General features: G+C 40.1%; 1 protein-coding gene across 5 annotated transcripts in view; it reads right to left on the bottom strand.

Annotated features, from left to right (window-relative positions):
* KALRN (kalirin RhoGEF kinase) overlaps positions 1–26,751 on the bottom strand; it is a 523,968-nt gene that overhangs the window by 196,981 nt on the left and 300,236 nt on the right. For all 5 annotated transcript variants that reach the window (XM_050900356.1, XM_050900357.1, XM_050900358.1 and 2 more), the window contains exons 12-13: positions 20,340–20,531; positions 5,738–5,907 (exon numbers count right to left, since the gene is read on the bottom strand). In XM_050900356.1, coding sequence (XP_050756313.1) covers positions 5,738–5,907; positions 20,340–20,531 — 362 coding nt within the window. The remainder of the gene's footprint in view (positions 1–5,737; positions 5,908–20,339; positions 20,532–26,751) is intronic.

Below are 26,751 nucleotides of genomic sequence, written 5' to 3'. Positions count from 1 at the left end.
TCTTGAGGAGACTGGCTGGCAATCCCCTTTAATCCTACAGAGTGACCTGCTCCAGCCTACACTCACACCAAGCTCAGAGATGCTATTTAGCCACCTGGACCTTTATAAGTTAATTTTGTGCGTTTGCTTTATTACTTACAGACTAATTGAATCAGAATTACCAGCATTTTAGACGAAGGGGTAGGAACGCCTTGATTTCCTCTGGATTACATAGTACAGCAATAGATGCAGAATACAGTGCAAAAAACTGCACTGAAGGAAAACACCTTTCAAACACTGTAAGACAGACTCTGACTTCTCTTTTCACTGGGGTAAGTGAAATGAGACATGCCTGTGACAGGTCAGTTACTGCTCCATCTACACCTTCCATATACAGGCAGCAGAAGGGAGCTAGCCCTTTAACTGGTGGGCTAGGACCAAGGGGAAGTTTGCTGTACCTGAAAGAAGTCTTAGCATAGACATAGGACAGTCCTGACAGTTTCTTTTCTATTTATGCTCTCACATACATTAATAGGCTCACTTATAGTCTGTGACATCTTCATAAAATTTTTTTCAGTGAGTGTTTTATGGATAAAGAGACTTTGCAGACAAAAAGAGCTGAAATTTATCCTCGAATGTGCCACAAAAGGTCCCCCAACTTTAACAAGAACCAGAAAGGAAACTCTGAAGCCATAAATTTAATCTTGGCTTTGGTATTTTAGCTAAAACAAGATTTAGATGCAATGGTTTTCTCTGTCCATCCCACTCAAAGGCGTGTGATAGCAGCTGCATTATTTGGCATACTTCAACCAAGCGAACTGAAAACCCTACCAAATACACTGTTGGAAAGATCTATGCACTGGTAGGATAACAGGATGAAGTGGGTAAGTCAGCAGGTCTTACCATCAATATTTCCTATCAATCTCCAGTTCTGCCTCAGAGAAGGTGGAGGGGACAATTACAAATCCAACAGCACATACTGGATTATTGGTGCACCAACAAACTTGCACGTGTACAGCGAACTGGCTGACGATATTGGAAGACAAGCAAAATGTCAGATAATGCTGCCAGGTCACTGCATTGTCCCACAGGGACCAAAAGCGGCTGGGAGCCATTCTTCCGGACAGCTAACCTGGGCTGCTGAGTAGAGGTGCCTGCGAAGACTCCCCACTGTGGAAGAGTGCTAGTGTGTTCCCAATTTTTAGGTTTTTATTTCCCTTTTCTGGGTTGAATTTTCCCCTCCATGAACATCTAGCAAAGCATTCATAGTTTTCTACAGAACTTGACTGAAATGCTTGTGCTTTGCTCTTTGCAAATTATCATCACGTAGGGTCAGATCAAAACAACATACAGTCAACTTAAATGTTAATTGAACACTGTTAGTGAGCATAATTGAGGGAAAAAAAAAGTATAACCTTTTGCAGATGCCTTAAATTGAAACGAGGCACTGACACACAGAGTCATTTTAGGTAAGTTTAAAACACACCTTTGAGGTTCTAAGGCAACAAAACACACATGTTATTCTGTTTTCATTATGTGTCTTGAAGGAACAGAACAAGCATTTGCCTGAACATCTGAAGCCTAAGAGTAAAATTAAAAATACAGAATACTATTAACTGCATAGTAGTTTGCTCTTTGGATGTGTTTCACCTCTTTTTCCTCAAATACTTTATGTTTGATACACTGAACTTCAGATGCTCCAGCACTATTCTGAAGCGAGTACTACCAACTTCCCTTGCTTATAAGGGAATATTACACCAATATTACTCTCTCCAGGTCATATGGTTTCTGCCCCACTCTGTCAGTCTTGTGTTTTCACCTTCTTGGTGACCACAAGGTCTCTCTCTGCCTCCACATTAGAGCTGTACAGAGGAAGGATGAATGAAGATAACAAGGTGAGATTTTGAAACTACGGCTTAATCTGAGGCTACGTTCAATCAAGTTCTGTTTCCTTCAGTCAGCACCTGTCTTCTATAAAAGGACATGAAATATGTCTTCATTCAAATGCAGGATTATTACTATTCATATATTATCTAAATGAGTCAATGAATTATTCAAGACTGGTGTTGAATAATCTCTCACGAGATCTAAAGACACACTTGGTTTTAGAAATTCTTTTTCTTTAAACATTTCACTCTTCAAATCAAGCCACACTTGCATTTCAGTGGCTGATGCAATACAAAAATTTAAGTGTAATAATCTGGTATTTTTTCACAGTCTCCTCAGATAAGGCCTTGACAATCCCTATAAAGTCTGGTTTGAGAAGGATCTCCTTCCAGAAAAAGAAATTTCTGAGATTGGATGCTTCCGCCATAAAATTTCTTGCTCTGTCTGGCAATGAGAAATTCTGGGAAAGAATTTGTAAAAGATCCTTTCTAGTCTCTGAAAGGTTACGAATTAGAGTTATAAAATGCAGGGAAATTATTGGAAAAAAATACAAAATAAACTTTGGGGAGCATAAAATTGGGCTTAGTGCATTGCTATTGAGTTTGTTCAGAATGAACACTGTGCTCCTGAAACCACTTTCAGTGCTTTAACTGGGAGAAAGCTTAGCGAAACTTTATCAAAAGCTCATATGCTGAACTACTGTAAAGAAGGCAAGATACATAACTCTTCACTGCCTTTTTTTTTTGCCCCTAACATTCCTGTTCTTTCACATCTCGCTGGAGCAAGTCATTGTTTTGCCTTTCACAGATGTGCAGAAATATTGCCCCCAGCAGCACTCCTAGAAATGCAGATCAAAACATTTCTTTCGTGTTGACTCCTGAGAATGATGATCACCTCAGTAAAACACTGATAAGGAAGAGTGAAAAAAGTGTTTCCAATGCTAACCATGACATGCACAGTGTTGTTAGCCAGGCCTGTTTTATTCCTGATAGGTATGGTCTCCTGATGCAGTCACTGAAGGCCCTGAAGACCTTCTGTGAAGAGCAGTTCCAGGCATTGTATTTAACTAGTTTAGGCAGCTGAGCTTTTCCTAAGCTATGTGGAGGAGACACAGAGTGCTATTACACAAAATGATCTTCTCTAAACCAATATCTGTTCTCTCAGAGATAAGGACAAGAAATGTAAAATTTTTCAAAGCCCCATTAATTTTATTGGTTTTAACCTGTGCTATGACATGCTTGATAAGAGCAGTGTATTTCATTCTCTTCATTGTTGCAGCGTTTGCAATCTTCAGCTATTCTTCATGGCAGGTACAAGGTGATCCTCACTGTGAAATGCAATGCTGTGTTAAGGAAAGATTGCAGCAATTCTAATTTTTCCTCCTTTCCTTTATCTGTATGTTCTTTACTTTTGCCAGCAGCCACAAAAGCTGTTAGAGTGGGCACACACAGAGGTGGTTTCATGTTTTTCTTACACAGTTCCGCTTCACTTTTCGAAAGAGTCGAGGATTGCATTACAGGCTTTGCAGTTAGTCAGAGTGCTCAAAACCAACACTTGAATCGGAGGTTGTCTTGACGGTTCAGCTCTGCAAATCTTTGCGTGCATTCAGGGCTTCTGTCCTTCAGACAACTGTTCTCTCTGTGTTTGGTCTTAACTTCATCAGAAGCAGGGGATCACTTTGCACGAATATGTTCACCCTGTTCCACCTTGCTCACTGCCCAGAATACAAGCCAGATCCCAAAAACAACATTTCTTTGTTAAATACAGCTGCCGCAAAAGATGTCTTGGCATTTCACAAATGTTTAGGCGTGACACCAATTCCAAAAAAAGTCTCAAACTTGAGGCCACCCTTACTTTTCAAAGACTGAAACTGAGATTTGACTAAGTTTACATTAAAGAAAGCTGAAGTCCCACACGCCATCTCCAGTTCACCTCTTCCCCTGCATGACCTTGCAGCCACTACACCAGCCTGTCTCCAATAACTGCTATTCATACTGATGCTCCACTGACTTCTCAGCTCCAAATATTGCCCTGGCCACTCTCCAACTCCACATGCTGCTTTCCTACCGATTCGGGTGCAGGCAAAAAGCCTTTAGGCCAATCCCACAGCCAGCACCAGGACTCCTTCAATACAGACACTTTCTGCAGCCCCAGAAACCACCCCACGCTCCATCTGATGGGCTTATACAGGGTCCCTTTCAGGCTCTTCTCCATGGGTATTCATGCCAAAATGATGTTATGCCAATAGGTGGGATGAACAACAAAAAAATCTTTAGTCCAGAATTTCATTGCCATTTTTGTGATCTCATAGAAATGCCCTAAACTTTGCAAAAAGTTTCTTTGCGTGAAGGGAAATTACCATGCAGACCCTTGACTGACCTGTTATAGCTGGCCATACATACATTCTTATCTAAAACCCCCTCCTTCTGGCAGCTCACTTACCAAACACAGCATGTTTCCTTCCTACTTATCTCATCAGCAAAGATGAATGGATGGATGGAGCCTAGCTATGTCTGCTCCTGATCCTTCCTTTCCAACTCTGATCTCGGCAAGCGATACCACAGCTCGGGTCTCTCGCTCCGCCCCTGTGATGCAGGCAAGCCACATACAGCAAGACTAGGAATTTACAGAGGCTCTCCTGTGTGGTTGCCTAGGGCTGAATGACAATCAAAACCTAGAGAAGCCCTTTCAATCTCTCAATTTTTTTTCTGATGCAGTGGAGAAGACTCCACATCCAGGGTAACAGGGAAAAGTATAGAGGAAAGCTCAGCACATGGCTGTAGTAGAAGACTCAGGGACTCCAGGAGGGCTCTTAAGGGCAGAGCTTCACCAGGGCCCTTCATTATCTACTCTGCTCTAGAGCAACTTAGGCTTTTCCTGTCGTGGCTCATGGTTTTCTGCACTGCTCATGTGAGAACGGAAGGCATCAGACTAGGAAAGCTCAGGGTGAGGAGGATGACGTAACTCTCTGGGACATTCTCTGGTGAAATGCGTAAGACTTGGCAGATTTGCATATTATATATGTATACAGAATGTACACACTATGTACATGTAGATAAGGGCAATCTGTAGCAATACAAAGATCTAAAGAATAAGTGATGTATTGGACTTGGTTTTGAGCTCAGTAACATTACTAAAAGGCAGGAAAACTCCACTGCTGTCAACAAAGTTAAAGCCACAGAAAACCACTGTAAATAAGAACAAATGAGAAAGATCTCACAACTACAAGTTTTGTGTAAGCTTACTCTGAAAACATTCGTTCTACTACACTTGCAGACTGAGAAAGCAAAAAAAACCCCAGCTTCTTGGAGCCAGTCTCTTCATGTATTTTAAATCAGGTAAAATGAGCTGTTTTAATTCATAATGCAAGTAGAACTGGAAACGTAAGACCCTCTTTGACAGTACGAATAAACCCCACATGGACAAAGACAAGTAGAAGGGCGCTGCATGCAAAATGAAAGAGTGAAGATTGTTAGACACATGTATATTTTATTAAGAGGAATACACTTCTACATCAAGAGTAACCATATAAATCACAAGGCCTTGACTCACAACCATTTAACAATCTTCTATAAATACCAACTAAAAGTATTCACCTGAAACACATTTGTTTCGATTCACTTCACTGTGCCTATAAATAATCTCTCTGCCAAACAGGAACCCATGCTGATCCACTGACTACTCTAATCAGTCCACACAAATCACTCCTTGCAATTTCAATAAAATACTGAAAGAATTTGAAGAATCATAAATAAGCAAAGAATTAATAAACTCTCCCAATTAATCCTAACTTACAGTTTCCTATTTATGCACACCTAAACCACAGCATACATCAGATTTCTCAACACCTGTCCTCCAGGTGGATGCTTACCTGAGCTGTTGGATTAGATCTTCCCCTTCTTTAATAACATTGAGGGTAGCATCCAAGGTGGCTGTTTGTTGCTGTTGAAACTGCTTGATAAGCTCCTGAACTGCATCCACAGAGTCAGCACAGACATCCTCTAAGAGCTCCTTCTGCAGATCTTCCATCCATGTCCACAGCTGGGAAGAAGGGGAGGGAAATATAAATCAGAGAGGCATTGAGATTTAACCCTTTTGCTCTCTAATTCCAGATCAGTAAGCATTAACTAGGACTTTCATATTTCACATGAAAACTGACCTGAAGTTTCTAAAAACAAAAAGATACATTGGTTATTGATTCTGGTTGATGCAATTCCATTTTAAGCAACAAAGTAAAATAAATATAATATCAGGTAATTTTTTCCAAAATTAATTTGCATTTCAGTTTATCATAACTAATATAATAAACTGAATAATAATATAATAAGTAATATATAATATAATATATTATAATAATAATATAATAAGTAATTATATTATTCTGATTAACTCTTTCCACAAGTAACAAATTACAATGCCCTATAGCTGTGATAACCTAACCCTTTCAGGAGCTGTGTGCTATCTGCTGCTATTAATTTCACATGCAGCTGAAGCCTGTTGCAGAACAGACCTAAAATCTTTGGTATGTATGTATGGTACTGGCTGAAGTCTAGCTGTGCCTGCTCAGCTATGCCTTCCCAGGCAGAAGGTTTTGGTTTTTTTTTTTTTCTTGGTTTGGGTTTTTTGCGGGTTTCTGCCACTTACCCCCTCCTCAAAATGCACCTCAGACTCTGCTTTTTAACTTTGTGAAAATCCAAACATAGGAGACAGCAATATCACCAATCAATCCCATCCAGATCCATTAATTTTAAATAGTCTTGACTACCAATTTACAAACAACAGCAACAACAACAAATCATTTGAGTAAGTGCTTAGATGAGAATTTCCAGCCAGCTGTTCATCAGAGATCTGAACAGTGGCAGGCAAGCCCCAGCAGCCTCTTGTTGGCTGTAAAGGCTTAAAGCGAATGGAGGTTTCCCTTTAAGCTTGCTCTGAAAAGTGAGTATAAAATTGCACCAACCGAGCTGGCAGTCTGCCAGCAAATCCTGATGACTCCACCAGAGACTATTTTCTGTGCCATGCCTGCCCTATTAACCCACATTCTGCTGGTATATTCTGCAAGGTAGCGGAGAAGTACAGGAGCGGGAAACACCACCTTGCAGCAGGGCACTGGGAAATGTCAAAGGACACGGTGCTGGCGGCAGCAGGGCTGCACTTGTGCCTGACGTTCCAGAGAGCTGCAAAGCAGTTTGTCTCAAAGGGACCTAGAGGTACACATGAAGCTGATGACAGACGTTGTGCGGGGGTGGCAAAAGAGCTGGTAAAAATGTTCCTGTTCAAAACAAGGCGCACTGGATCCCCATCCTACAGGATTTCTTCTGAGACTGCGAATTCTGCACGTCCACATAAAATGAGAGGAGGAGAGGGACGTCTTAGGCACCAGCTGGCAAGGCTTCTCACAATTAGGGTCCAAACCTAAGGCCAGTCATTGAATGTTACAGTATACGGATGTTACTGACTTCAAGGATATCACCCTGATCTAAACCAAAATAATCAAAATCAGAACCTGTCCCAGCACTGCTCATGATATCAGAAAAGGGAGAGCCCACCTCCCTGTGCTCTGTCCCCACCTCTGCTACCGACTCCTTGCTTGACAGACTTACAAAAACAAGTTTTAAAACATATGCTTAATTTGAAGTCTTTTCAGTTAGATTTTCAGAGTCAGCTTTGAATATTTTGGGTACATGCCTCTATTTATTCATAAATCACATAATCATAATGGCCTACCTTACTACTGGCCTAAAATGGAATGTCTTTGCTCAGGTTATTTACATATTTTCACATTCTCAGGAGAAAGCCATGATATAAAAAGGCAACTATTAATAAAAGAAATAAATATAATTAAGTAGTCAGGCTTGTGAAATAAATGAAAGAATGAAAACATGTTTAAAGAATCAAATAGAGAGCTTTATCATTTGTGGCCTAAGGTCCACGTGCTGAGCTTTGGGAAGCCACCAAAATGGCAAATGCATTAATGCCTTTATATACGAATTACATTCAGAATCTTCCTGGTTTTGATCTGATCCCTGCTCCCACTCAAACAGTAGGGACAGCTGGACTATAACAGGCAAGGACCAGGTTGTTCAGGAATATTACTTTCTCTGCTTATCAGATCTTCAAGTAATAGAGCACTTTGTAAATACAGAAGAGAAAAATGGCCATGCATATAAATCATCCTTCTGTTTCGAGTTGGGAAAGCCAGTAGTTTTTTTTAATTTCTTGCTGTTCTTCCTCATATTTCATTTTTCCACTTAAGATAACAAAAAAAGCTCAGGGAATTTCCTTTACAAAAATGAAAGTGAAATTGAGAACTTGTTTCATTGTTAGGGATCTACTGTTTTCTTGAAAATAGCATGTTAGAAAGGGCAGAGGAGAAAGTTTCCGATCCCCCACTGCGACTTCAGAGGAAAACCCTGTTTTCAAAAGTGTCTCCAGAACCCAGCTTTCAGCAGCAGCCAAAAGGATTTGGACATTTAAGATCCGAAGTCACTTTTTGAGTACACTTCTAAATCAAAGCAGTTTTGAAATACTTAAACATAAACTGTACTGTACTCACCTGGAACCAAAACACTCATTAATTTCAGAGAACACTCAAATATATTAACTCATATTAGTTTCAGATGTTTCCATTAATCACCTCTGATTGTAAGGATTTGCATAATAAAATCTATCAGAATCTAGGTCATCCTTGACTCAGAGGCCTTTAATCCTTTAGACTCCACCAATCCCTGCGAAATCCTAATACAAAGAATCAGTCAATTTTAGTAAGATTAGGAAGATCTTTCAGGAACAATTTACAATAGGAACCTGATTCAAAAACCTCCTAGGTTATGTGCTACAATTAACAGCAACTGAAATAAATTACCACGAAGCCCCACTTGTGAATGCCACAGCAATGAAAAGATGAACTCCATGTCACTGCAACACCAGAGTCAGAAGAGCTATTAATCATAAAATAGAAATCACATCCTGTTTGTCACAGCTCAGGAAAATCAGTCCCTATTAGGGCTTGATGTTTAATTCCAATGCAACTATTCAACTGATTTAAAAAAATTGTGAGTATTAAAACGCCAAATCACCAGACACCTTGTGCATTTCCTAATTCATGTTGTGACCTACTCTAAACAGCTAGCTAGCTTAGACTGAGTGAATCGTTTCAATTTTTCATTGAAATTTGACATATTACACAAGACAACTTTTGTCTCATATTTGCAGAAACTGACTTTCTTCTTTTATTCTTAGCATGAGCAAAATTTGTGAGCAGCTGTCCAATTCACATACATACTCCAAACTACTATCACTTGATCCTGTACAGGGGGCGTATGTAGATGCATGCAGACATTTCAAATATTAACACAATATTTCCACATCCAGCTGTGGTGACTTTTACTAAGCTTGCCAGTGATGCACATGTCCAGAAAAGGAGATAATCTCTGCATTGTATTACTTAACACGTACTAAACCAAAGATACAGAATCCTGGAAAACAATGAAGAAATAACACAAAAACAACTTTTGTGCTTCCTTCAAATTGATATATGCTTTGGTATGATTAATTGGATATGGAAATACTAACACATTAGTAGTAAAACCTGAACTAAGTCCATCAGAGAGATCCAGCCACAAATCTGACTCATGCAAACTATGTCTAAAAATGTTACAGTTGTCAGCTACGCAGAAGTTTAAGGTAAATACCTAGCCCTAAAACGTCCATGCTGAAGGGCCATAGAGGCTCCAGAACTGAGGCTTTGTTTATCAAGGTAACCATGGCTTTAAAAAAGAATAACAATTCTCTTCTGATTACTAGACCAGTGGAAAAGGAGAACGATGCTCCCCACCCCCCCATTCCCCCCCACTTTGGGGGAGCATCTGGCACCTCTCATGCATTGTAACAACTTCTGCGTCTTTCTTGGATATAAAACACAGGCAGTTTCCCTCCATCCACGAGACAATACAGCTCTTTATTCCCAGCTATTTCATCTGATGCAATACCCTTCATTTTACTCAAGTACTTAATGAGACCACTTACTGGAGGTTTGAAGGACATCTGTGCCTGTTACCTAGAAATTAATGCTTCTGACTTAGAGCAAGGGACCACTTTAAACAAAATCTAAAACCTAAAGAGATTGCTAAGAAAAGCTTGCCTACGTGTTTGGAATAACTATTAAACACCCAGTGTTTATACGTTGCTATTTGCAAATGCCAGAGATGAGTTTTAATCCCCTCAAAACCAGTTTAAAAACACTGAGTAATGAGACCAGTGAAAAGCAAAGAACCACTCAGTTCAATCCATGAGAATTACCATTGTACAACATTTTTGCTAGTTGTTCAAAACAAGTATGTTGATGGAAACAAGCAACTTCCCAGGGTATATGTTCTACTCCTTTACTACATCAGAGAAGTGTCATGTCGTGCAGAACAGGCCCCAAAAGGATGCTCATGCCAACTCAATAAAGCGAACATCCATCACAGCAATGAAGGCTAGAGCAGAATACAGAAGAATTCAGTGAAATATGGGGACCCTCTTTTCCCACCTGATTTGCACTGCTTCCACTTCATGAGTTGTAACATAAGTGTGCAGAGAACAAAGGGCAGGTTGAGAAAAAAAACAAACACAAACAGAATTGCTCCAGAGAGAGATGTCCATCAACCCTATTTTCCTCTGCTACTATGCCAGGCTTACACAAACCTATTCGAACAGTAACACCTAGCTTTTTTGTAATATGCATTAGGAAGTCACACAGACCCCAATTTCAGGTTAATTTATGGCAGGACTTCAGCCTGTACTTATGTTTAAGCACCTGTTCGAGTGCTGTTGTGAATCTAGCTTCACTGCGCAGCCTTTAGGAAACTGCCATTTCTACCTTGATTTCCCCACACAAACATGGTGGATATGATAAAACTTTTCAGCACAATTAATCTTCATCAGCTGATGTTTATTCACACTTAGAATGCATCCAGTGCCGTTTCAGTTGAAAGAACTGATGGTTGTTATAAATTGGAAGCATATTTCAACAACATTTTCCGAAGTCACGTTCAAGGTCTCATGGAAAGGTCAACAGAAACACAGAAAACAGTGTATGTAATGATGAGCTGCAATGTGACCCCATGCCACCAGCGAAGTGTCACACAATGACAGCATACCTAATAAAATGTGACAATATGGGATATAACCAGACACTACATATGAAACACCACAATATGCAACTTCCAGGGTAAGATACAGCTGATAAGACACCCTGCTGCAAGAAGTAAAGTTGTCAGATACTACCAAACTGGTTGGGAAGAAACGATGAGTGGAAAGAAAGGGAACATTCTGTGAAAAAAATCATCTGATCTCTTCCTAACCTCTTTCTTGCTTTTTCCCTTTTTCTCGCCAATTCCTTGACATTCATCCTTGGTTGGGCTGCATCTGGTGCTTCTGTATGCCGACGCTTTTTAATTAGTAACCTTGCCTATGGCAAAAGGATTTGCCATGCCTAAACATCTGATCCTTTTTCCAAGTCCTGCATGGACCAGATTGATATAGCACAAAATAATCTCCTCTCAAGGGAAATGTGATTTGGGTAGCTATGCTTCATCAGAGAGTGTGTAGATCCCCAGCCCAAGGTCATGTAAATGTAATTCAGGAACTATTCGTTCTAGGAGAGAAAGTTGGCTTATAACTGAAGAATCAGATGTACATGTTCTGTGCTTCTTATGTGACCATTATGAATTGCAAAAACATGTTCCTCTTCTAGTATAATTTTAATATAAGTTATTTGTAATTATGAATCTGGATGTAATTAACTGCAGTAATTGTACTAAGCAAATCAAATTCTGATCATACTGATAATAGGCTTGGAGAAGTTCTTCCTACATCAAAAGATTTACTCAGATTTACACCAGTGCAATACAGTACAATTTGGTGCAGGAGGAGCTTTCCATGGCTGTAAAATATACACTACAAATTCAGCAATTTACTTAAATAAATGCAGGTACCATTACATTTTCCTGTAAACTGTTCACTGGTTCTACATGTTTCATTACTTCTCAAACGGGAGTTGCACTACCTCTTCCCTCTGTGCTTTTTCAGTGACTGGCCACATCACTTGCAGTCTTACCCTGATCTGCTGCTTTGAGCCTTTTGTGCAACTTTGTGCACTACGCCCTAGGAATCTCATAAATAAATCACTTGTGACAATTCTGAATCCTTCTGAAACTTGCTAAGGATTAAACAAACTGTGGGACCTTTCTCTAACCAAACAGTCTTACTGGATCCATCAACTTGAACCACTATACTGACACTAACCATTTTAAACTAGTTGCGTAGACTCGATGCATAAGTGTACTTAAGGCGCAACAGAATGCGTCTTTTGAGTGATGAGTGAATTACAGGAGTGTCCCTGTATGGCTTTGATGAAGATTTACTCAGTACGCAAATTATGACAAGCACTGGCTGCCCACTCTGTTGCCTTTGTACACAGCAGTAAAAGATGCAGGCCCACACACTGGAACTGGGAGAAGCTCGTCTTCCTCAGCTTCAGAAAATCAGGAAAATGGGCTGTAATATGACTAATAAAAGGGTACTTCATGAGAGTTGGCACATCCTATTTAAAGGTGCTCATAAAACACCCTTCTAGCTGCAGCATGAACCACCGTTATCTGAAGAGCAAGTCATACAGGCCGGAGACCCATCTCCATAACACACAAAACACATGCAAGGGCTCTCAAAAGCCAAAGATGATATTTGAGCAAAGCCAAGCAGTAGGTCAAAATGCTGGTGAATGGCCTGAAAAATGTGGATAGTAAAGTGTAAACTTAAATCCAGTCTATAGGAATTCTTTGGCTAGCACATGGCAGAATGATGGAAAAAACTCCTCTTCCATCAGCCTGCCCTTGCTCTGCTGCAGGTTCAACTTCCTGATATTTGGTGTATGTGACTGCATTTACAAGTATTTAATTCTTATGACTTTGATTCTGTCTCACAATTTTTTGCCATCACAGATGGCAGAATTTTATTCACTAGCAGTCTGGCTGTGCTTCAAACTCCCCTGCTCAAGAGCAGGATGTGCTGCCAGGATACCACAGCTCTCTTCATTCCCGGCTTCTTAATCCTTCATGAAAAAACCTTGCTTCTAGACAACAAATGGACAGGGAAGAGGGGCACCCCGCACTGCCCCAGCTGTCCTCGTTCCTCAGTCCCAGATCTTTGGTAGCTTTACACACAAGTTTTAGCTCTGCAAAGAAACCACCAACGTGAATGACTGGTGAATGTTTGCATTTTGGTCAAAACCACCGTCTATGCTCTGGAGTAGGGGAAGGATTTGCTCTTATTTTGCTGCTTCATGGTAATTGGTTGCTGATAACCCAGAGTGAACTTCTACATAGCTCACACAAAAATAACGCTTGTTATACCAGCAGAGCCCTCTCTACAGCCCCAATTATCAGGATGATAACAGTAAACTGGCAATGTATCTGTCTTCTTCAAGGAATCTGCCATCCAGGCAAAGGACTGCACACACATTACCTGTATGTGCAGCTCTGGCAGTTCACTTCTCCCATGTCCTCTGCTCTCTGCCTGCAAATCCACCTCTGATGGGAATATCAGAATGTTTAGGAACTGAGCACTTTTTTTTTTTTTTTTAAATCAGCATTTACTTAATCCCTTATAAAAACATTTGCTTTTTTCACCCCCTTGTCTTGTGATTTCTCTGCTTATAATACTCCCTTCATCAAACTACACTGATTCAGCTCTCAGCAAAAACAATGTTCATACTTGTAAGAGGCATAAATTTAAGGTTTGATGTTTAACAGCCCTGCAGTGAGAGAAGGGGCAGATATTTTCAAAGTCTGATTTTGTATGTTGCTTTGTATGTATCTCAGCTGTTAATTTTATCCCACTGAAGGAACAAAATTTCTAGCTTTTGAACAAGGCACGTGGTGCTTCATTCTAACCCTGAAAAGTGCTGGGATGTGAAATGGCCAGTCAGTGAATATTTTATGTGCAGAGAGCCAGTCTGGGTCATTTTAGTGTTTTATGCTTTCATTGTTTTTTTAAATCTGGCCATAATATGAGAAGAGGAACAAAAGCACTGTCCACGACAGGAGTAGTGTCTAAGTGTGTAAGACAAATACTTTATGGTAGACATGTTCAGAGAACAAGACCTTTTCAGGACTTCTAGAAGTTGCCAGCAAGTGGAATTGCTAAACTGATTATCCCCTTCATCAGAAGTCTTTATTATCTAAAGGGCGTTTGCTCTGTAATGTCAATATTAACAGTTAAAGTCAAACAACAAATTATTAAGTTGAGTAACATTAACTTTGAATCCTGGGTCAATTTACAATGAATGACAGGATTAAAAATATATCCCAGAACCACTGTCATGTTTGCTCCATGATTAACTTTGATACATTCTGTCAACTCTTCTGACAAGAGTCAACAGCAGCCAACCTTAGCCCCATGAGCTTTCTGCTCCCTGCTTCCCAGCAACTCTGCCACAATGTGAGGGCCAAGCACTGTCAAAATTAGTGACCTACACTGAAATAATCTCCTAATCACGATATTCAACCGAAGCAGAAAGAATTTAATTTCACAGGTCTTGGTTATCAAGTAAAATTAAGTTAGCAGTGCCTGCAATACAACACTGTCACTGTTCCTAACTGACAGGGTAAACCCACTCCTATTACTCACTTGAGTAACCCCACTGATATCTATGGGGTGACCAAGGTGACCTGCTGACCACAAATAATTTAGGTCTATATAGGAAGTTGCCTGACACTTAATGGTGCAGGACTTTGTGCTCAGTTTCTCATGGCCTTATCAGACAAGCTGTTCAGAGTGAAACTTTCCATACCAGGTATCTGCCTAAGGCTGAACTTGATGAATTTTGAGGTAAAAGGTCCAGAATGAGAGGAAGGGGGAAAAAGGAGTTACTTTGCCTGTGTTAGAAAAAGAGTCTTATTTCTGCTCACATGAGATGCTCCAGACCCTCCACGCTTTTAAGCAAAGGTTTGAAATTTTGCAGGGTTTAGCCTTGATGTCAAGAATATACATTATGTCATCCCTGTGAAAATTTGCCCAAATTTGGTCACTCAGAAGACCTCTGCCAAGTTCCAGTTTGCACATGTTCAGTAAGAAGCTGTTAAGAGTTTGGCAGTCCATTTTTCTCAACATTAAATATTTCCTGAGCATACTCATCCCCCCATTCTGTGGGCCAGGTAGACCTGGCAGGCTCCACATGGAACTGCAAGCACTGAGCACCTTGTCCTATTGCTCTTCTGACCTACCAAGGGCCAACAAAGCACAGGGCACATGACCTGAAACCACACTACTGCCTCTCCTGCTTTTTGCTGCTATCTTGCTGGACTCAAAGCAACACAAAAGTGGTAATCTGAAACCCACTGAGAAATGAGAAACCTAGAGGTGTTAAAACATGCTTTTCATGCCCCAAAGAGCTATGAAGCAATTGGAGAACTGCTTTGTAGTTCAGGTAAGACCCATATACTGTAAATGGATCTAAATCCAGTGAAGTTCCTTCTTGTGCTTAAATTAGCAACTGTATTATCAGCCACTACAACAAGTAACACAACAAACCTTTACTTCAGTTATATAGAGAATACATTAAGGTACCTACACTTGCTTTTAAACATCTACATTAATCCTAAAAGCTTAAAATCCTGCCGATGAAGCCAAGAATTTATTTGCGCGTAGATACCACACAGAGCTATCTACATGTAGCCTCACCTCAACACTTACTTGACAAAAGTAATTCCCAGATTTTCTATACTGTTGTTTAAACCCCCAGCACTGAAGCTGTATCAGAAATGGCTGGTAGCAGTATTTTCTGCCACTTTAAGCCAGGCAAAACAAAACTATGATTGCTAAACAGAAAAGAAAATCTGTATGGAAAATAAGGACATTTACAAGATGCTAAGTCATAATTTAATTATGCAAGAAGATTTTAAAAGTTTTTAATGATATGGACATGGTGACAGTGCTCTTCTGTGTCTATATTTTTATACTTGGAATTGTAAAGTACACTTCAGAACCATAAGTATAAAACTGTGAGACCAATGTAAAATATTAAGATTCAGACAATGAATTACAAGATGTTTTTATTATTTGCCTTGAGGTTTTTGAGCCTTCAGGGTGTGATTTTATCACATCTGCAACTTCTTCTCCAGGAGGCTCAAAAACTATTGTCTTTTAAACAAAATGAAATGACAGCCAAGAATCCTCTGTCATCATTTTATCCTAGCAGCTGAGAGCTCACAGAAAAACATCAACTATCATGAGATTTGTGATAAAACTGGAAGATCGGACAATCCTGCCAATAATTGTTTCAGATCTGAAGTAAGAATCTGAATTCAGTCACACTTTGTCCTGAGAGAAATGATTCAGGTACAAATCTGTTGAATGCATTTATCCCACTGATAATAATTTATAACTTTACCCTGCCATACAGATAATTGGATTTGATTCCCAAGGTACCAGGTTCCTGCTCAGACCATCAGGAATGCCTTGGCCTAAAAGGTATGAAAATATTGACTATAAACCAACAGAGCATAATGAATACTGTAGGACAGTGGGACACACAACATCTCTTTTATAGGCATAGCAATAGGACAACTATATTACTCATGAGTTATGACATTAACAATCACTTAGGGGACTGCTCTAAATTTATGCCTCTAAAATGTTTTTACCACACCAGAAAGTCATCATTTCAACCTATTGTATGTATTGTTAAGTAAGGCCACTTAAGAAAAAAAAAATCAAAATTATTGTTATGTTTAATTGACAGTCTTTTTCATATTCCTTCAACTGTGTAAGTCAGTGTTTAGCAGAAGGAATCCTCTTATAATGCTTTCACATGAACTGAGCAGTGATTCAAATCTACTGTAGTATAAAAAAGCCACCCTTAACTTTCATTGCTCATGGGATATCTGGATTTAAGTGACTCCCTAATTCAACACTATATATTGTCCTGAAGAAATTCTAGCAAGGTAGATTACAAAAGGAAACATTCCTTTGACAAGATCAGTTTTTAAAAATGGGAGCTGTTAAAAGTTTCTCAGGTGCTGGGAATCTGAGCAGTCATATGTGGAGATGAAGAGGTGGGCAGAGTACAGGTGAAGCAGCAAGAAGTTCACAATCAATGTACTCATCCACGCCTGGGAATTATCGCACCAGAAATGCAATTCATCTGTGCTAGGAAGACTGGCAGAAGCGACAGGTTCATTGCAGGAAGATATTTAGAGTATTTCCATAAAAACCATGTCAGTATGACCGATTCTTTCTATTTAATTCTCTTTCACCAGTTCTGTCTCAGTAGATTAATATATCAAGAAATAATGAGAATTTGGGAAACTTAGATGAAAAATACATCTAGGCCAGAGTCTCCTGCATTATTGCCAAGAAAATATGAGGGGAACTGTTTGTTCATTTCCAAGGACATAAGAGAAACAGTTGTTAATAGTTTAAGAAATGGTTTTAAGAACTACAAAGGATGAAACAAATAATGATGGTTATTATTAAGTAGCTAATAATGCCTTCTAGAACAATGCAAAATATGTCAGGTGTTAAACACATGAACATACCAGCCAAACTGCATTCTCCTTGCCCCAAGACACTCCCAGGTGATGGGTTTGGATGGGCATAGTACAGTCCAGGCACAGCTGGCAGGTAGGAGGGGCAAGGTTAATCAGGGAAGCATGTGTCAGCACTGTAACTGGAATGCCTCCAAGGGAAACAGCAGCAATGGATCTCAGATCTCCCTGTATTTTACTGCTGCGGCAAAAGGATTTTTTGCCTTGACATCTGCTATAATTTAAATCTGACTCTGAACTCTTTAACTCAACTAAAACTGCTACTGACTCAAAGGGAATTTTGCTTGATAAATCCTGACTTTAAAATTGGAATTTAAAGTTATCTTTGTTGTTTGGGACTGAAATCCCAGCAAATACAGTGAATTTATTTTTAAGCAGTTTCATAAAACGAGCATGGATGGTGTAGATCTGACTTGGGCAAGTGGGCAAGTAGCTAGAGCAAGAACCTGCGTTTGGTCCAGCCCAGCTCTGTAGGCTGGGAGGTCTCACCGGGGCTGAGCACATTTCCTAGTCAGAACCCAGGGAGGAACCAACTGAGATCAGTTGGTATGAAACAGAGAAAGGACAGAATACTATCATAGGCATGGTGGCAAAGGAAGGACATTTGTATTTCTTCATTTTTGAGGAAATCAGCTATCTGTTTTATATTCATATTGAAGAATGACAATTACATTGGTTAACTTGCCATTTTACAATATACATGAAGGGCCAAGCAAGGCCAAGCAATGAGTCATTTCTACTTGAACCAATCTATTTATAGCATAAAAAGGCAAATACAGATCCAAACATGTGCTAAGGCTCTCTTGTTGTAATGCTTTGCCCTTTGCACCAGTTCCCCCCAGCAGTCTTTGGTTACTTCACTGTGTCTGTGGGGATCCCCACAGCTGGCAGACAAATACTAAAACCACAGCAATTTTCTCACTTATTATTTTTGGCAAAAAAATGAGGTATTGGGCTGTGTGACTCCCACCAGTGCAGAAATGTGTCACTGACGGAGGCAGATAGTGACACACAATGAAATTCGGTGAACCTGCAGAAAATCAGAGTGTTTGGCCCCCACAGGAGTGAATTAACACAGGGGTGAGTGAAAACTTCCTTTCTCTTGCAGAGCAACTGTGAATCCTCCAACACTGGGGGACTGCTGGAGACTGCAATAACTTTAGCAGCCTCTTTGCACCCAACCCAACGGCTGTCATTCATTCTGATGAATGTGGATTCCTGGGTCCACCCTGACTTTGCTGATGTCCCAGTTTCATGCTACAGCTCCCTTGACTGTCCCTCTGGGGAGAGAGAGGCATCCAGAGTCTGTCCACTCTGGATCTCCCTAAAACTGACAGCAAGTACTTACTGACCTTTCCAAAAAGGCATCACAGCACCAATCTGTCCCATGGGTAAACGTCAATGAGGCAGAGATTTAGGGTTTACTCTCAGTATCTAGTAAACAGCATTGATACTGTCACAAAAGACTAGTTTTTTAATGCAAAAGAATGTGCATTTTTATACATCTGCATTTCTATACACCAAGACAGGGCTCACTGAAAGCAGGTGAGTGGAGCAGGCAAATTCCCTTCTTGTTGAAGGGTAGAAGTGAGTATAATGCACTGCAATCCAAACCCCTTCATATAGGGAAGCTCTAGTTCCCAAAGCCAAATTAGGCTACACAGTATCAGTAATCATCAGAAGAAATTTAGATGATAAAAAACATATTATACTGATAACTTCCTGGAGTCACGCCTATCTCTGTGTTACTAGTCGCCGCTTGCATAGGTGAAGCGAGGTTAATCACAGTAGGAAACTGTTATGAAATAATTTTGACAGAGGAAATGACCAATTAAGTTTCCCCTGTGGCAAACCAGCATAGCTGCAAGCATTTGAGCTACTCTGGAAACAATAGTACTATTCACAAGCTTAAAGTAACTAGATTTTAGTATATTGCAGAAGCAGGATGTAAAAGGAAAACCTTCATGTATCAACAGCTATAATGGACACACTGTAGCTCCATCTTCCATATTTATAGATATGAATGTGTACATACACCTTCTATTTAAGGAGGCTCTCCAACACGCTGAAGCCTGCTTACACAACTTGTTTGTAACACGTAAATCAACAAACACAGGCAAAGCTTTCAGCTTCTAAGAGCATCTTTCTGATCAAGTGTGCTTTTGCAAACAGATGCTGCAGAGCATGAAAACAACCATTCTGACTAATTCCATCTCTCTCAGCAGAAACTCTATCTTTAAAAGTCACTCATCACTGCATGGCCTTTGGTCTGCAGAAAAATGTGAAGTATGCTTTAATTACATCCCCAGTGGCCTCCCATTTGATGTCCTGTCCACTGTATCTCTGGCGAGACAGCCTTATCTCTGGATATTTTTCAATTACACTAAACAGCATTTATTCAGGTCCTCACTGATTCACTATATCAGCGTGTGGCTATTTGCTCTTTAACTGTAATTTTGAAAAGTGAAGTCTGCCTCATTAAACAATGTAACATTTCCAGTAACACCTAATAATAATGGCTACATGAATTAACATTACATTCAAATGGAATCCCTCTGAGGATACATATCACGCTGCTAGCATGTTTATACCTAATGTGTTAACATCAACTCATGTTCTTGCTTTATAACAACACACTCTAGTTGTGAATTAAGCACCGCTTGATATGTTAGATATGCTGTCCCTGTATTTTAGTGTACTATATCATTCATATGTTTCATTCACATTTTATTTCCTCTTTACAACAGTTATTCATATGCATCAAATGAACTGGATATCAGCCCTATGCGGTGAAGATGCCTTTTCTATGTCATCTGAGTTTTCAGAGTCAGCCTCTTACAGCACTCTGCAATACATAGAAAAATTTCCTCATGCATGTCTTACCTCTTTGGTGTGGGTATGGAAGGAGACTGACATGTCCAAGAGAAGTTTCCTCTGTTCCACCCTCCGGACAAAGTCCTGAATCCGTACTTCCAGATGCCTGGCTGCTTTATAGATCTCTTCAGGGTCACATTCCCCAGTCTGAGCCAACTGCTCTGCAGCCTCCAAAAGCTTGTCTGCATTGGTGTATGTATTCTACCAGCAAACAAAGCAAGAAATGGAGTATGAGTAATACAACTGTGGCAAGTAAGCCCCTGCAACAGGCTGTTTGTACTTTCAAAGGCATGAAAGCAAGTGATTACCAGAGTTTTAAAACAATAGTAATAATTCCTACTGGCACTGTCATCTGTGAAAGGAGAATATATAAACCACATAGACTAACCCCTGAGTACACATGAAATAACTTCTTATTTGAAACACACCACTCCAGCCCAATCCTGCCAGGCACAGCAACAGGACTGTGCACTTGTTTATTTGAAGTCCCCTGCAATTTCTCAAAGATAATGTGATGAAGCAAGTGGGAATAACCACCTCAGAAGCCTACGGTGCCTCACGTGACACTCAGCTACAAGCTCATTGTAAAGGCTTCCCAATGGCTATCACATTACAGCATGTAATCTTGTTAACCAGAGATGTCTCGGCCTCAAGACACATTTGCCTTTCACTGGCTTTTGTGAGATAACTTGAGAAGTCTGTGTCTTCCAGTTCCTTCTATGTTTTTTCCTCGTCTACTGTTCTGCATCATATTTCTAAACAGAGTAAGTCTATTTGATTAGCTTGCAGCTGCCAATATGTAATGCTCAGATTGCTTTGGAGGGGTATCATTTCCAGTTTGTCCGAGGCACATACCTGCCCTCCATTACATAAGAATTTGAACACTTCACTATCCCGAATAGATTTACCCCATAGCCATGGCCTTTGCGATATGAGATGTATTACCCCTACTTTACAGAGAGGGAACTGAGGAACGCAGAAGCTAAGCGATGTACCCAAGACATGCCAGACTGTTGAGGAACAGAGGCGAATTCCATCAAACTTACCTCAGCTTTCGAACTGCCTGCCCATCCTTTCTCTCCCTCTTTCACAGTTCTGGAAAATACCACTGAACTAATACACCAGAGAGTCTCATAAATAACAGCAGAAATGGAAAGGGAGTGCAATCATCTTCTCCATAGCCATGGAGCTATACTTTAGTCAGCTATGTTTAGCTAACTGAACATAGCCAGCCCTTGCTGTCACAGAAAAGCTTTCTTCGCTCAAGTTGAGGCCAATAGCTCTGTGGCATTTAATACTTAACAAAAATAAGGAGAGACAAAGATATCAGCTTAAGGGTGTTTCCAGTACTGGGTGAGATCTTCAGAAATGCTCAGTGTTGGCCTCAGACTGCTCCCACTGGGAGTTTTAACCTCCCCATCAATAGAAGCAGAATTGTAGCACTTTCCTTTTCAAAATCCTACTGAGAATCCTTATCAGTTTAAAAATGCATCAACTTGATGCATATACACAAAATACCTCTGAACACTGTGGACACACATGTACTTCTGAGCATTAAAGGAACACTGTCAAACATAAAAGCCATGAATCAAGTCATGTTGTTCTTACTTAGATAATATCCTGCTGCAGTCAATAGTTGTTGCTTGAGAAAATATTCAATACAAAGATGGAACACTGGCCTCCAAGTGTTTAATGGGGGAAAATGTTTCCAGTTATAAAAAGCAGAAAGAAAACAGCTCATTCACTGTTCATTTTCCCAGTTTCTGAGGGCTGACTATAAATATACAGTATTTGCATTTCTCCTTTTGGACTGTGAAGAACATATTCTAGACAGTTTTGTTACCAATAGTAAATTTTTATTCTCTCACTTTCAGGCCACTGCTATAATGGTTAGGTTGTTAACAGCGGCAAAATGTTATGTTTTAATAATCATTTTTGGAAACCTCTTTAGCTGAGAATTTGTAAAAAATGTTCCATTTAATACGATCTGAATTAGGGTCCAGTTTCACTTAACAGGATCCTTTCTGAATGATCCTCTTCCAATAGTATTTGGAGCAAATGCCAAAGCTAGCACTATTTTTCAAAGTCTACTCCACTCTAGGGTTTTTCACACATTACCACTACAATAGCTCAAACACCAGTCCAGCTCCCTGGGGAGAAGGCTATTCCCTGCTTTTATTTATAATATTTAGTATACTTTTAAATGCATTCACTCTTTGCTTATGGCACAGACTTGGGACGCAAATACCTTTGTTGAAATACAGTATGAATACAGCTTTGCGGCATTTGTTCCTCACACACTTATGTTCACCTCTGCTGAAAAACCATTACAAGTTTACTGACTCCAATACGTGCTGTACCTAATTACATCTAGATGAGATGAGTTCACCAATAGGATGATCAAATATAAATACACTGCATGGTGAAAAGGGTGTAGGCTGAGCCCTAGACTTTGAGGAAAAAAGAGAGTGCAGATTGGCCTCAACAGAGGCTCTGGCCACATTGCACAGACAGTAAAGGATGTAGTGGTCCTGCAGCAGTCCCTTTGTACTGCACAAGGTTCTCCAAAGGCAAAGGGGATTTTCTGCAAGAAAGCTGGCTGGATGTGGAAGGAGGCACACGCAGTGTTTCCCCTGGGCTGTGCCAGGCACTGTCAGCATACAGTGAAGCTTCCCTGAAGCATTCATACTTAATTTTGGACACGTTTGCATAAATGTGTCGTGCACAAGAAGCCTGAACACAGCGTATTTTAAGTATGGTGGAATTTTTGTTCATCTCTTTTTCTATCTTTGTCCACTGAGTTTGCAGCTAAGTGTCTGGGTTTTAAAAACAGGTGCAGTTTATGATGGGAAAAACACTAATGGCTTTATCCCTGCCATTCTAGAAGGAAGGCCTGGTGCTGAGAGATTTCCAGCTCACTGTTGCAGATTTAAGAGGTTTAGATACATTTCAGATAAGCAACCACATTTGGGAGTTAACCACACTTGCCTTGAACTCCAGAGTTTGACGTATTCATGAAAGGATTGTCATCTACTGTCAGATGAGATATAAACACAGCACAGGCCAAACAAGCTAGAGGGCAAGGGGCTGCTCTACTTTTGTTCTGTTCATTTGCTTAAAGTGCATATAAGTCATATCAGAAGTTGTTACACATATCAAGTATTTTCATGTACATCTATTTCTCTTCAAGTGCTGAACTAAAGCTATGTTGAACCTGAGAGCTTCATCCTGGTTGGTACTGTAACGCTGCACTGCTTGCCTGCTTCACACATTTTCATCCTGAGCTTGCTCTCTTGTTAATAAGCTCTTCAGAGTACAGACCCTTATTTCATTTATTTGAAGCACTTCATACGTTTTTGGTGTGACATAACCCTAGATCAGGCGAGGTGGGAATACAAGAGACAATTAAGTCTCATGATGAAGAAATGCATATAATGACTCCTTGTCCTGCTTCCCCCAGCCAGAACAGGTCAGATACCCAACCCTTCTGAGATCTGGCAGGATCTGCCAGGAGCACAGGATCTAGGTACATCTCCAAACTGGCATCAGGATTCAAAACTTTGGAAGAAGGTAAGAGCTAATGCAACTGCAGAAGGAAATTTTTGCTACTAGAAGGACAATCATGGCTGTCCCCTTTTCTGCAAACCGCAGACCCATGGAAGGTTTTCTGTGGCATCCTGAGGAAGGTGACACCAAAAATGGCTAATCCCTCCAGAGGGGAGATCCCATGAAGAATCTCTCCTCTGCATCTGTGGAAATTAGTTCCTGTCAAATAATAATAGCACAAGTTCCACAGAAAAAATAATCTATGAGTTATAAAATTATATGCTCTCTGAAATTTTAGGGTTGTGTGGCATTTTTTCCTAACATTGCATTAACCCCTGAGAGAACTATCATGTGCAAACCCTTGAAATTCTCAGTGATCTGCTAACTGGTATTACATACTTCTGCACTGTTTCAAGCACAAAACCAACTTCCATCTCAAATCTCTTAATAATCTTTCTATACTAATCTTTGCATAATCACGTATTTCAATCATGAAATCTGCAAACACAAGAAAATGAAACTGCACCCTTGAGGTTTCAGAATGGAAATGGCTGTAATATATGAGTTTGGAGTTCATTTTAGAACAAGAAGGCTTTCATATCTCTTCTGTTTCTTGCAAATAACAAAAAATAAACACAATTACGGAAAAGAAATAGACTAAAAAAAGCTATACAACAATCCCTACCACAATTCAGAATTGGAGGTGATTGTTGTCTTATACCATGGCAATATTTACTAACAGGATTCCCTGTAACTTTCGTTCATTAATTGTTAACAGTTTGATATTCTGTAGCAAGTTGAAAAAAAAAGGTTTATGAAAAAGCAGATGTGAAATTTGCCCGTTACATTTATCACGCTTTCCTTTGCATTTCAGACCAACAAGCGCCAAAATGTCAGGATCCATTTCCATCTCTGACCCAGGTAGCAGATCTCAGCCGAGATTCCACTGTGTCTCCAGGTTAATGCATATGAAGCCATCATTGCATTGGAAATGCACTATCCAAACACAGCTCTTTCAGCAAACTGCCTAAGAGATTTCCTTAAAGTTGAAACAAACATTATTTTGTCCATAATCTTTGTGCCAGAGAAGTGTTTCGTCAACTGTTCTCTCCAAATCTTTTTAACTCAGAGTAGGAGTTGCACTGATTCTCAACATCAGAGAGCATTGGCTGCATGCAGTTTGTGCTTGGCCTCATCTGTTACACAGAAAAAAGCATTACAGTGCTCAGTACAAACCAACCAAAGGGCCCCAATTCCTGTTTGAAAGTATTTGGCATTTTTTTCCTAATTAAAAATAAATAAATAATTATAAAAATAAAAAATACTGAACAATGCATCAGTTAATTCTTGGACAGATATAAGGTTAGAGGCAGCAGAACAGAAATAGTTTGCCTGCGTTATTTATGATATGTATTGCAGCCTAAAGAAGTCTAAAATTTTAGTCACTTAGAAACAAATTAGAATGGAATGCAATAGAATAGTTCAGTTTGAAGGGACCTACAACGATCATCTAGTCCAGCTGCCTGACCCTTCAGGGCTGACCAAAAGTGAAAGCATGTTGTTAAGGGCATTGTCCAAATGCCTCTTAAACACTGAGAGGCTTGGGGCATTGACCACCTCTCTATGAAGCCTGTTCCAGTGTTTGACCACCCTCTCGGAAAGAAATGCTTCCTAATGTCCAGTCTAAACCTCCCCTGGCACAGCTTTGAACCATTCCCGCGTGTCCTATCACTGGATCCCAGGGAGAAGAGATCAGCACCTCCCTCTCCACCTTCCCTGAGGAAGCTGTAGAGAGCAAGGAGGTAGCCCCTCAGCCTCCTTTTCTCCAAACCAGACAAACCCAGAGTCCTCAGCCGCTTTTCACAGGACATGCCTTCCAGCCCTTTCACCAGCTTTGAATGCATCCAGAGGAGGGCAACAAGTACCTTAACATCCTTTTTATATTAAAACAACAAAAAAAAGGAAATGTACCAATCATATATATTTGTGTTTTCACTGACCCTTCCCCACATTTTTAAGGCATCAATCAATTTAGTGCAGCATTTTGGTGTCGACCCAAGTGCATTTTCAGAAAATGATTCCATGTAGTTTTCCCTCTACTCCTAGCAACTACATTTGTAACTAGTTTATTGCTGCATGTTTCTAGGCAGATTACATTGAAAATAGCTGTGTCTAATGGTAGTCCAGGGCAGAGTTCGTGCCCTAAATCTGGGCAATTTGTTTCCAGAACAATCTCCCCTTGCACAGTATTTTAGAGCTGTTTATTATATTTGGGAGGTTTTCATGGTAACTGTCTCCAAGATCTCCAATGTGTTGTGAACCATGCCAATCAGCCAGAGAAAGATGTTTAGTTGCATACATCAGGAGAAACATGAGGTAGGGGAACAGGGCAGGTGATCAGATACATTATCACATTAAACACAAACTACATACCCTAGACACTGCACTTCCTAAGTAGATGTTTAGATATGCTGAAGAGGAACGAGGCAGCACTGGTCTGCCTTATTCTGTATTAATCAAGTTCTGGGGCTTTGAAAGGCAGTTCCAGGCAGAGGTTCCTCGTATTAATTCAGAGAGCTTTGTTACCTAGGTTTTGCCATGTAAAAGGCACGGAAGAGATGGCATCTCTAGAGGCCAATAAGTACTGACTAGAGAGAGAACTTAGATGACTAGCTTAGATCTGATCTTCTTGAATAAAGACTAGTGATGTGAATCCCATCTTATGCCTGCAGGCTGAAGCTTAGGAGACTTATTAGGCTTTCTCTGATGTGATATCTCCTTTATGTTCTTCAGAGTCGTGACTTGACTCTTCAACACCAAAGATGAAATCTCAGTATTATTACTCCTGCTGTGAAGATAGGATGTGGAGACAAAG

This window comes from Gymnogyps californianus, chromosome 7 (genome assembly GCF_018139145.2).
Source record: "Gymnogyps californianus isolate 813 chromosome 7, ASM1813914v2, whole genome shotgun sequence".
NCBI lineage: Eukaryota > Metazoa > Chordata > Aves > Accipitriformes > Cathartidae > Gymnogyps > Gymnogyps californianus.
The sequence above is the reverse complement of the archived record's forward strand: the minus strand, read 5'-3'. Positions and strand labels throughout refer to the sequence as shown.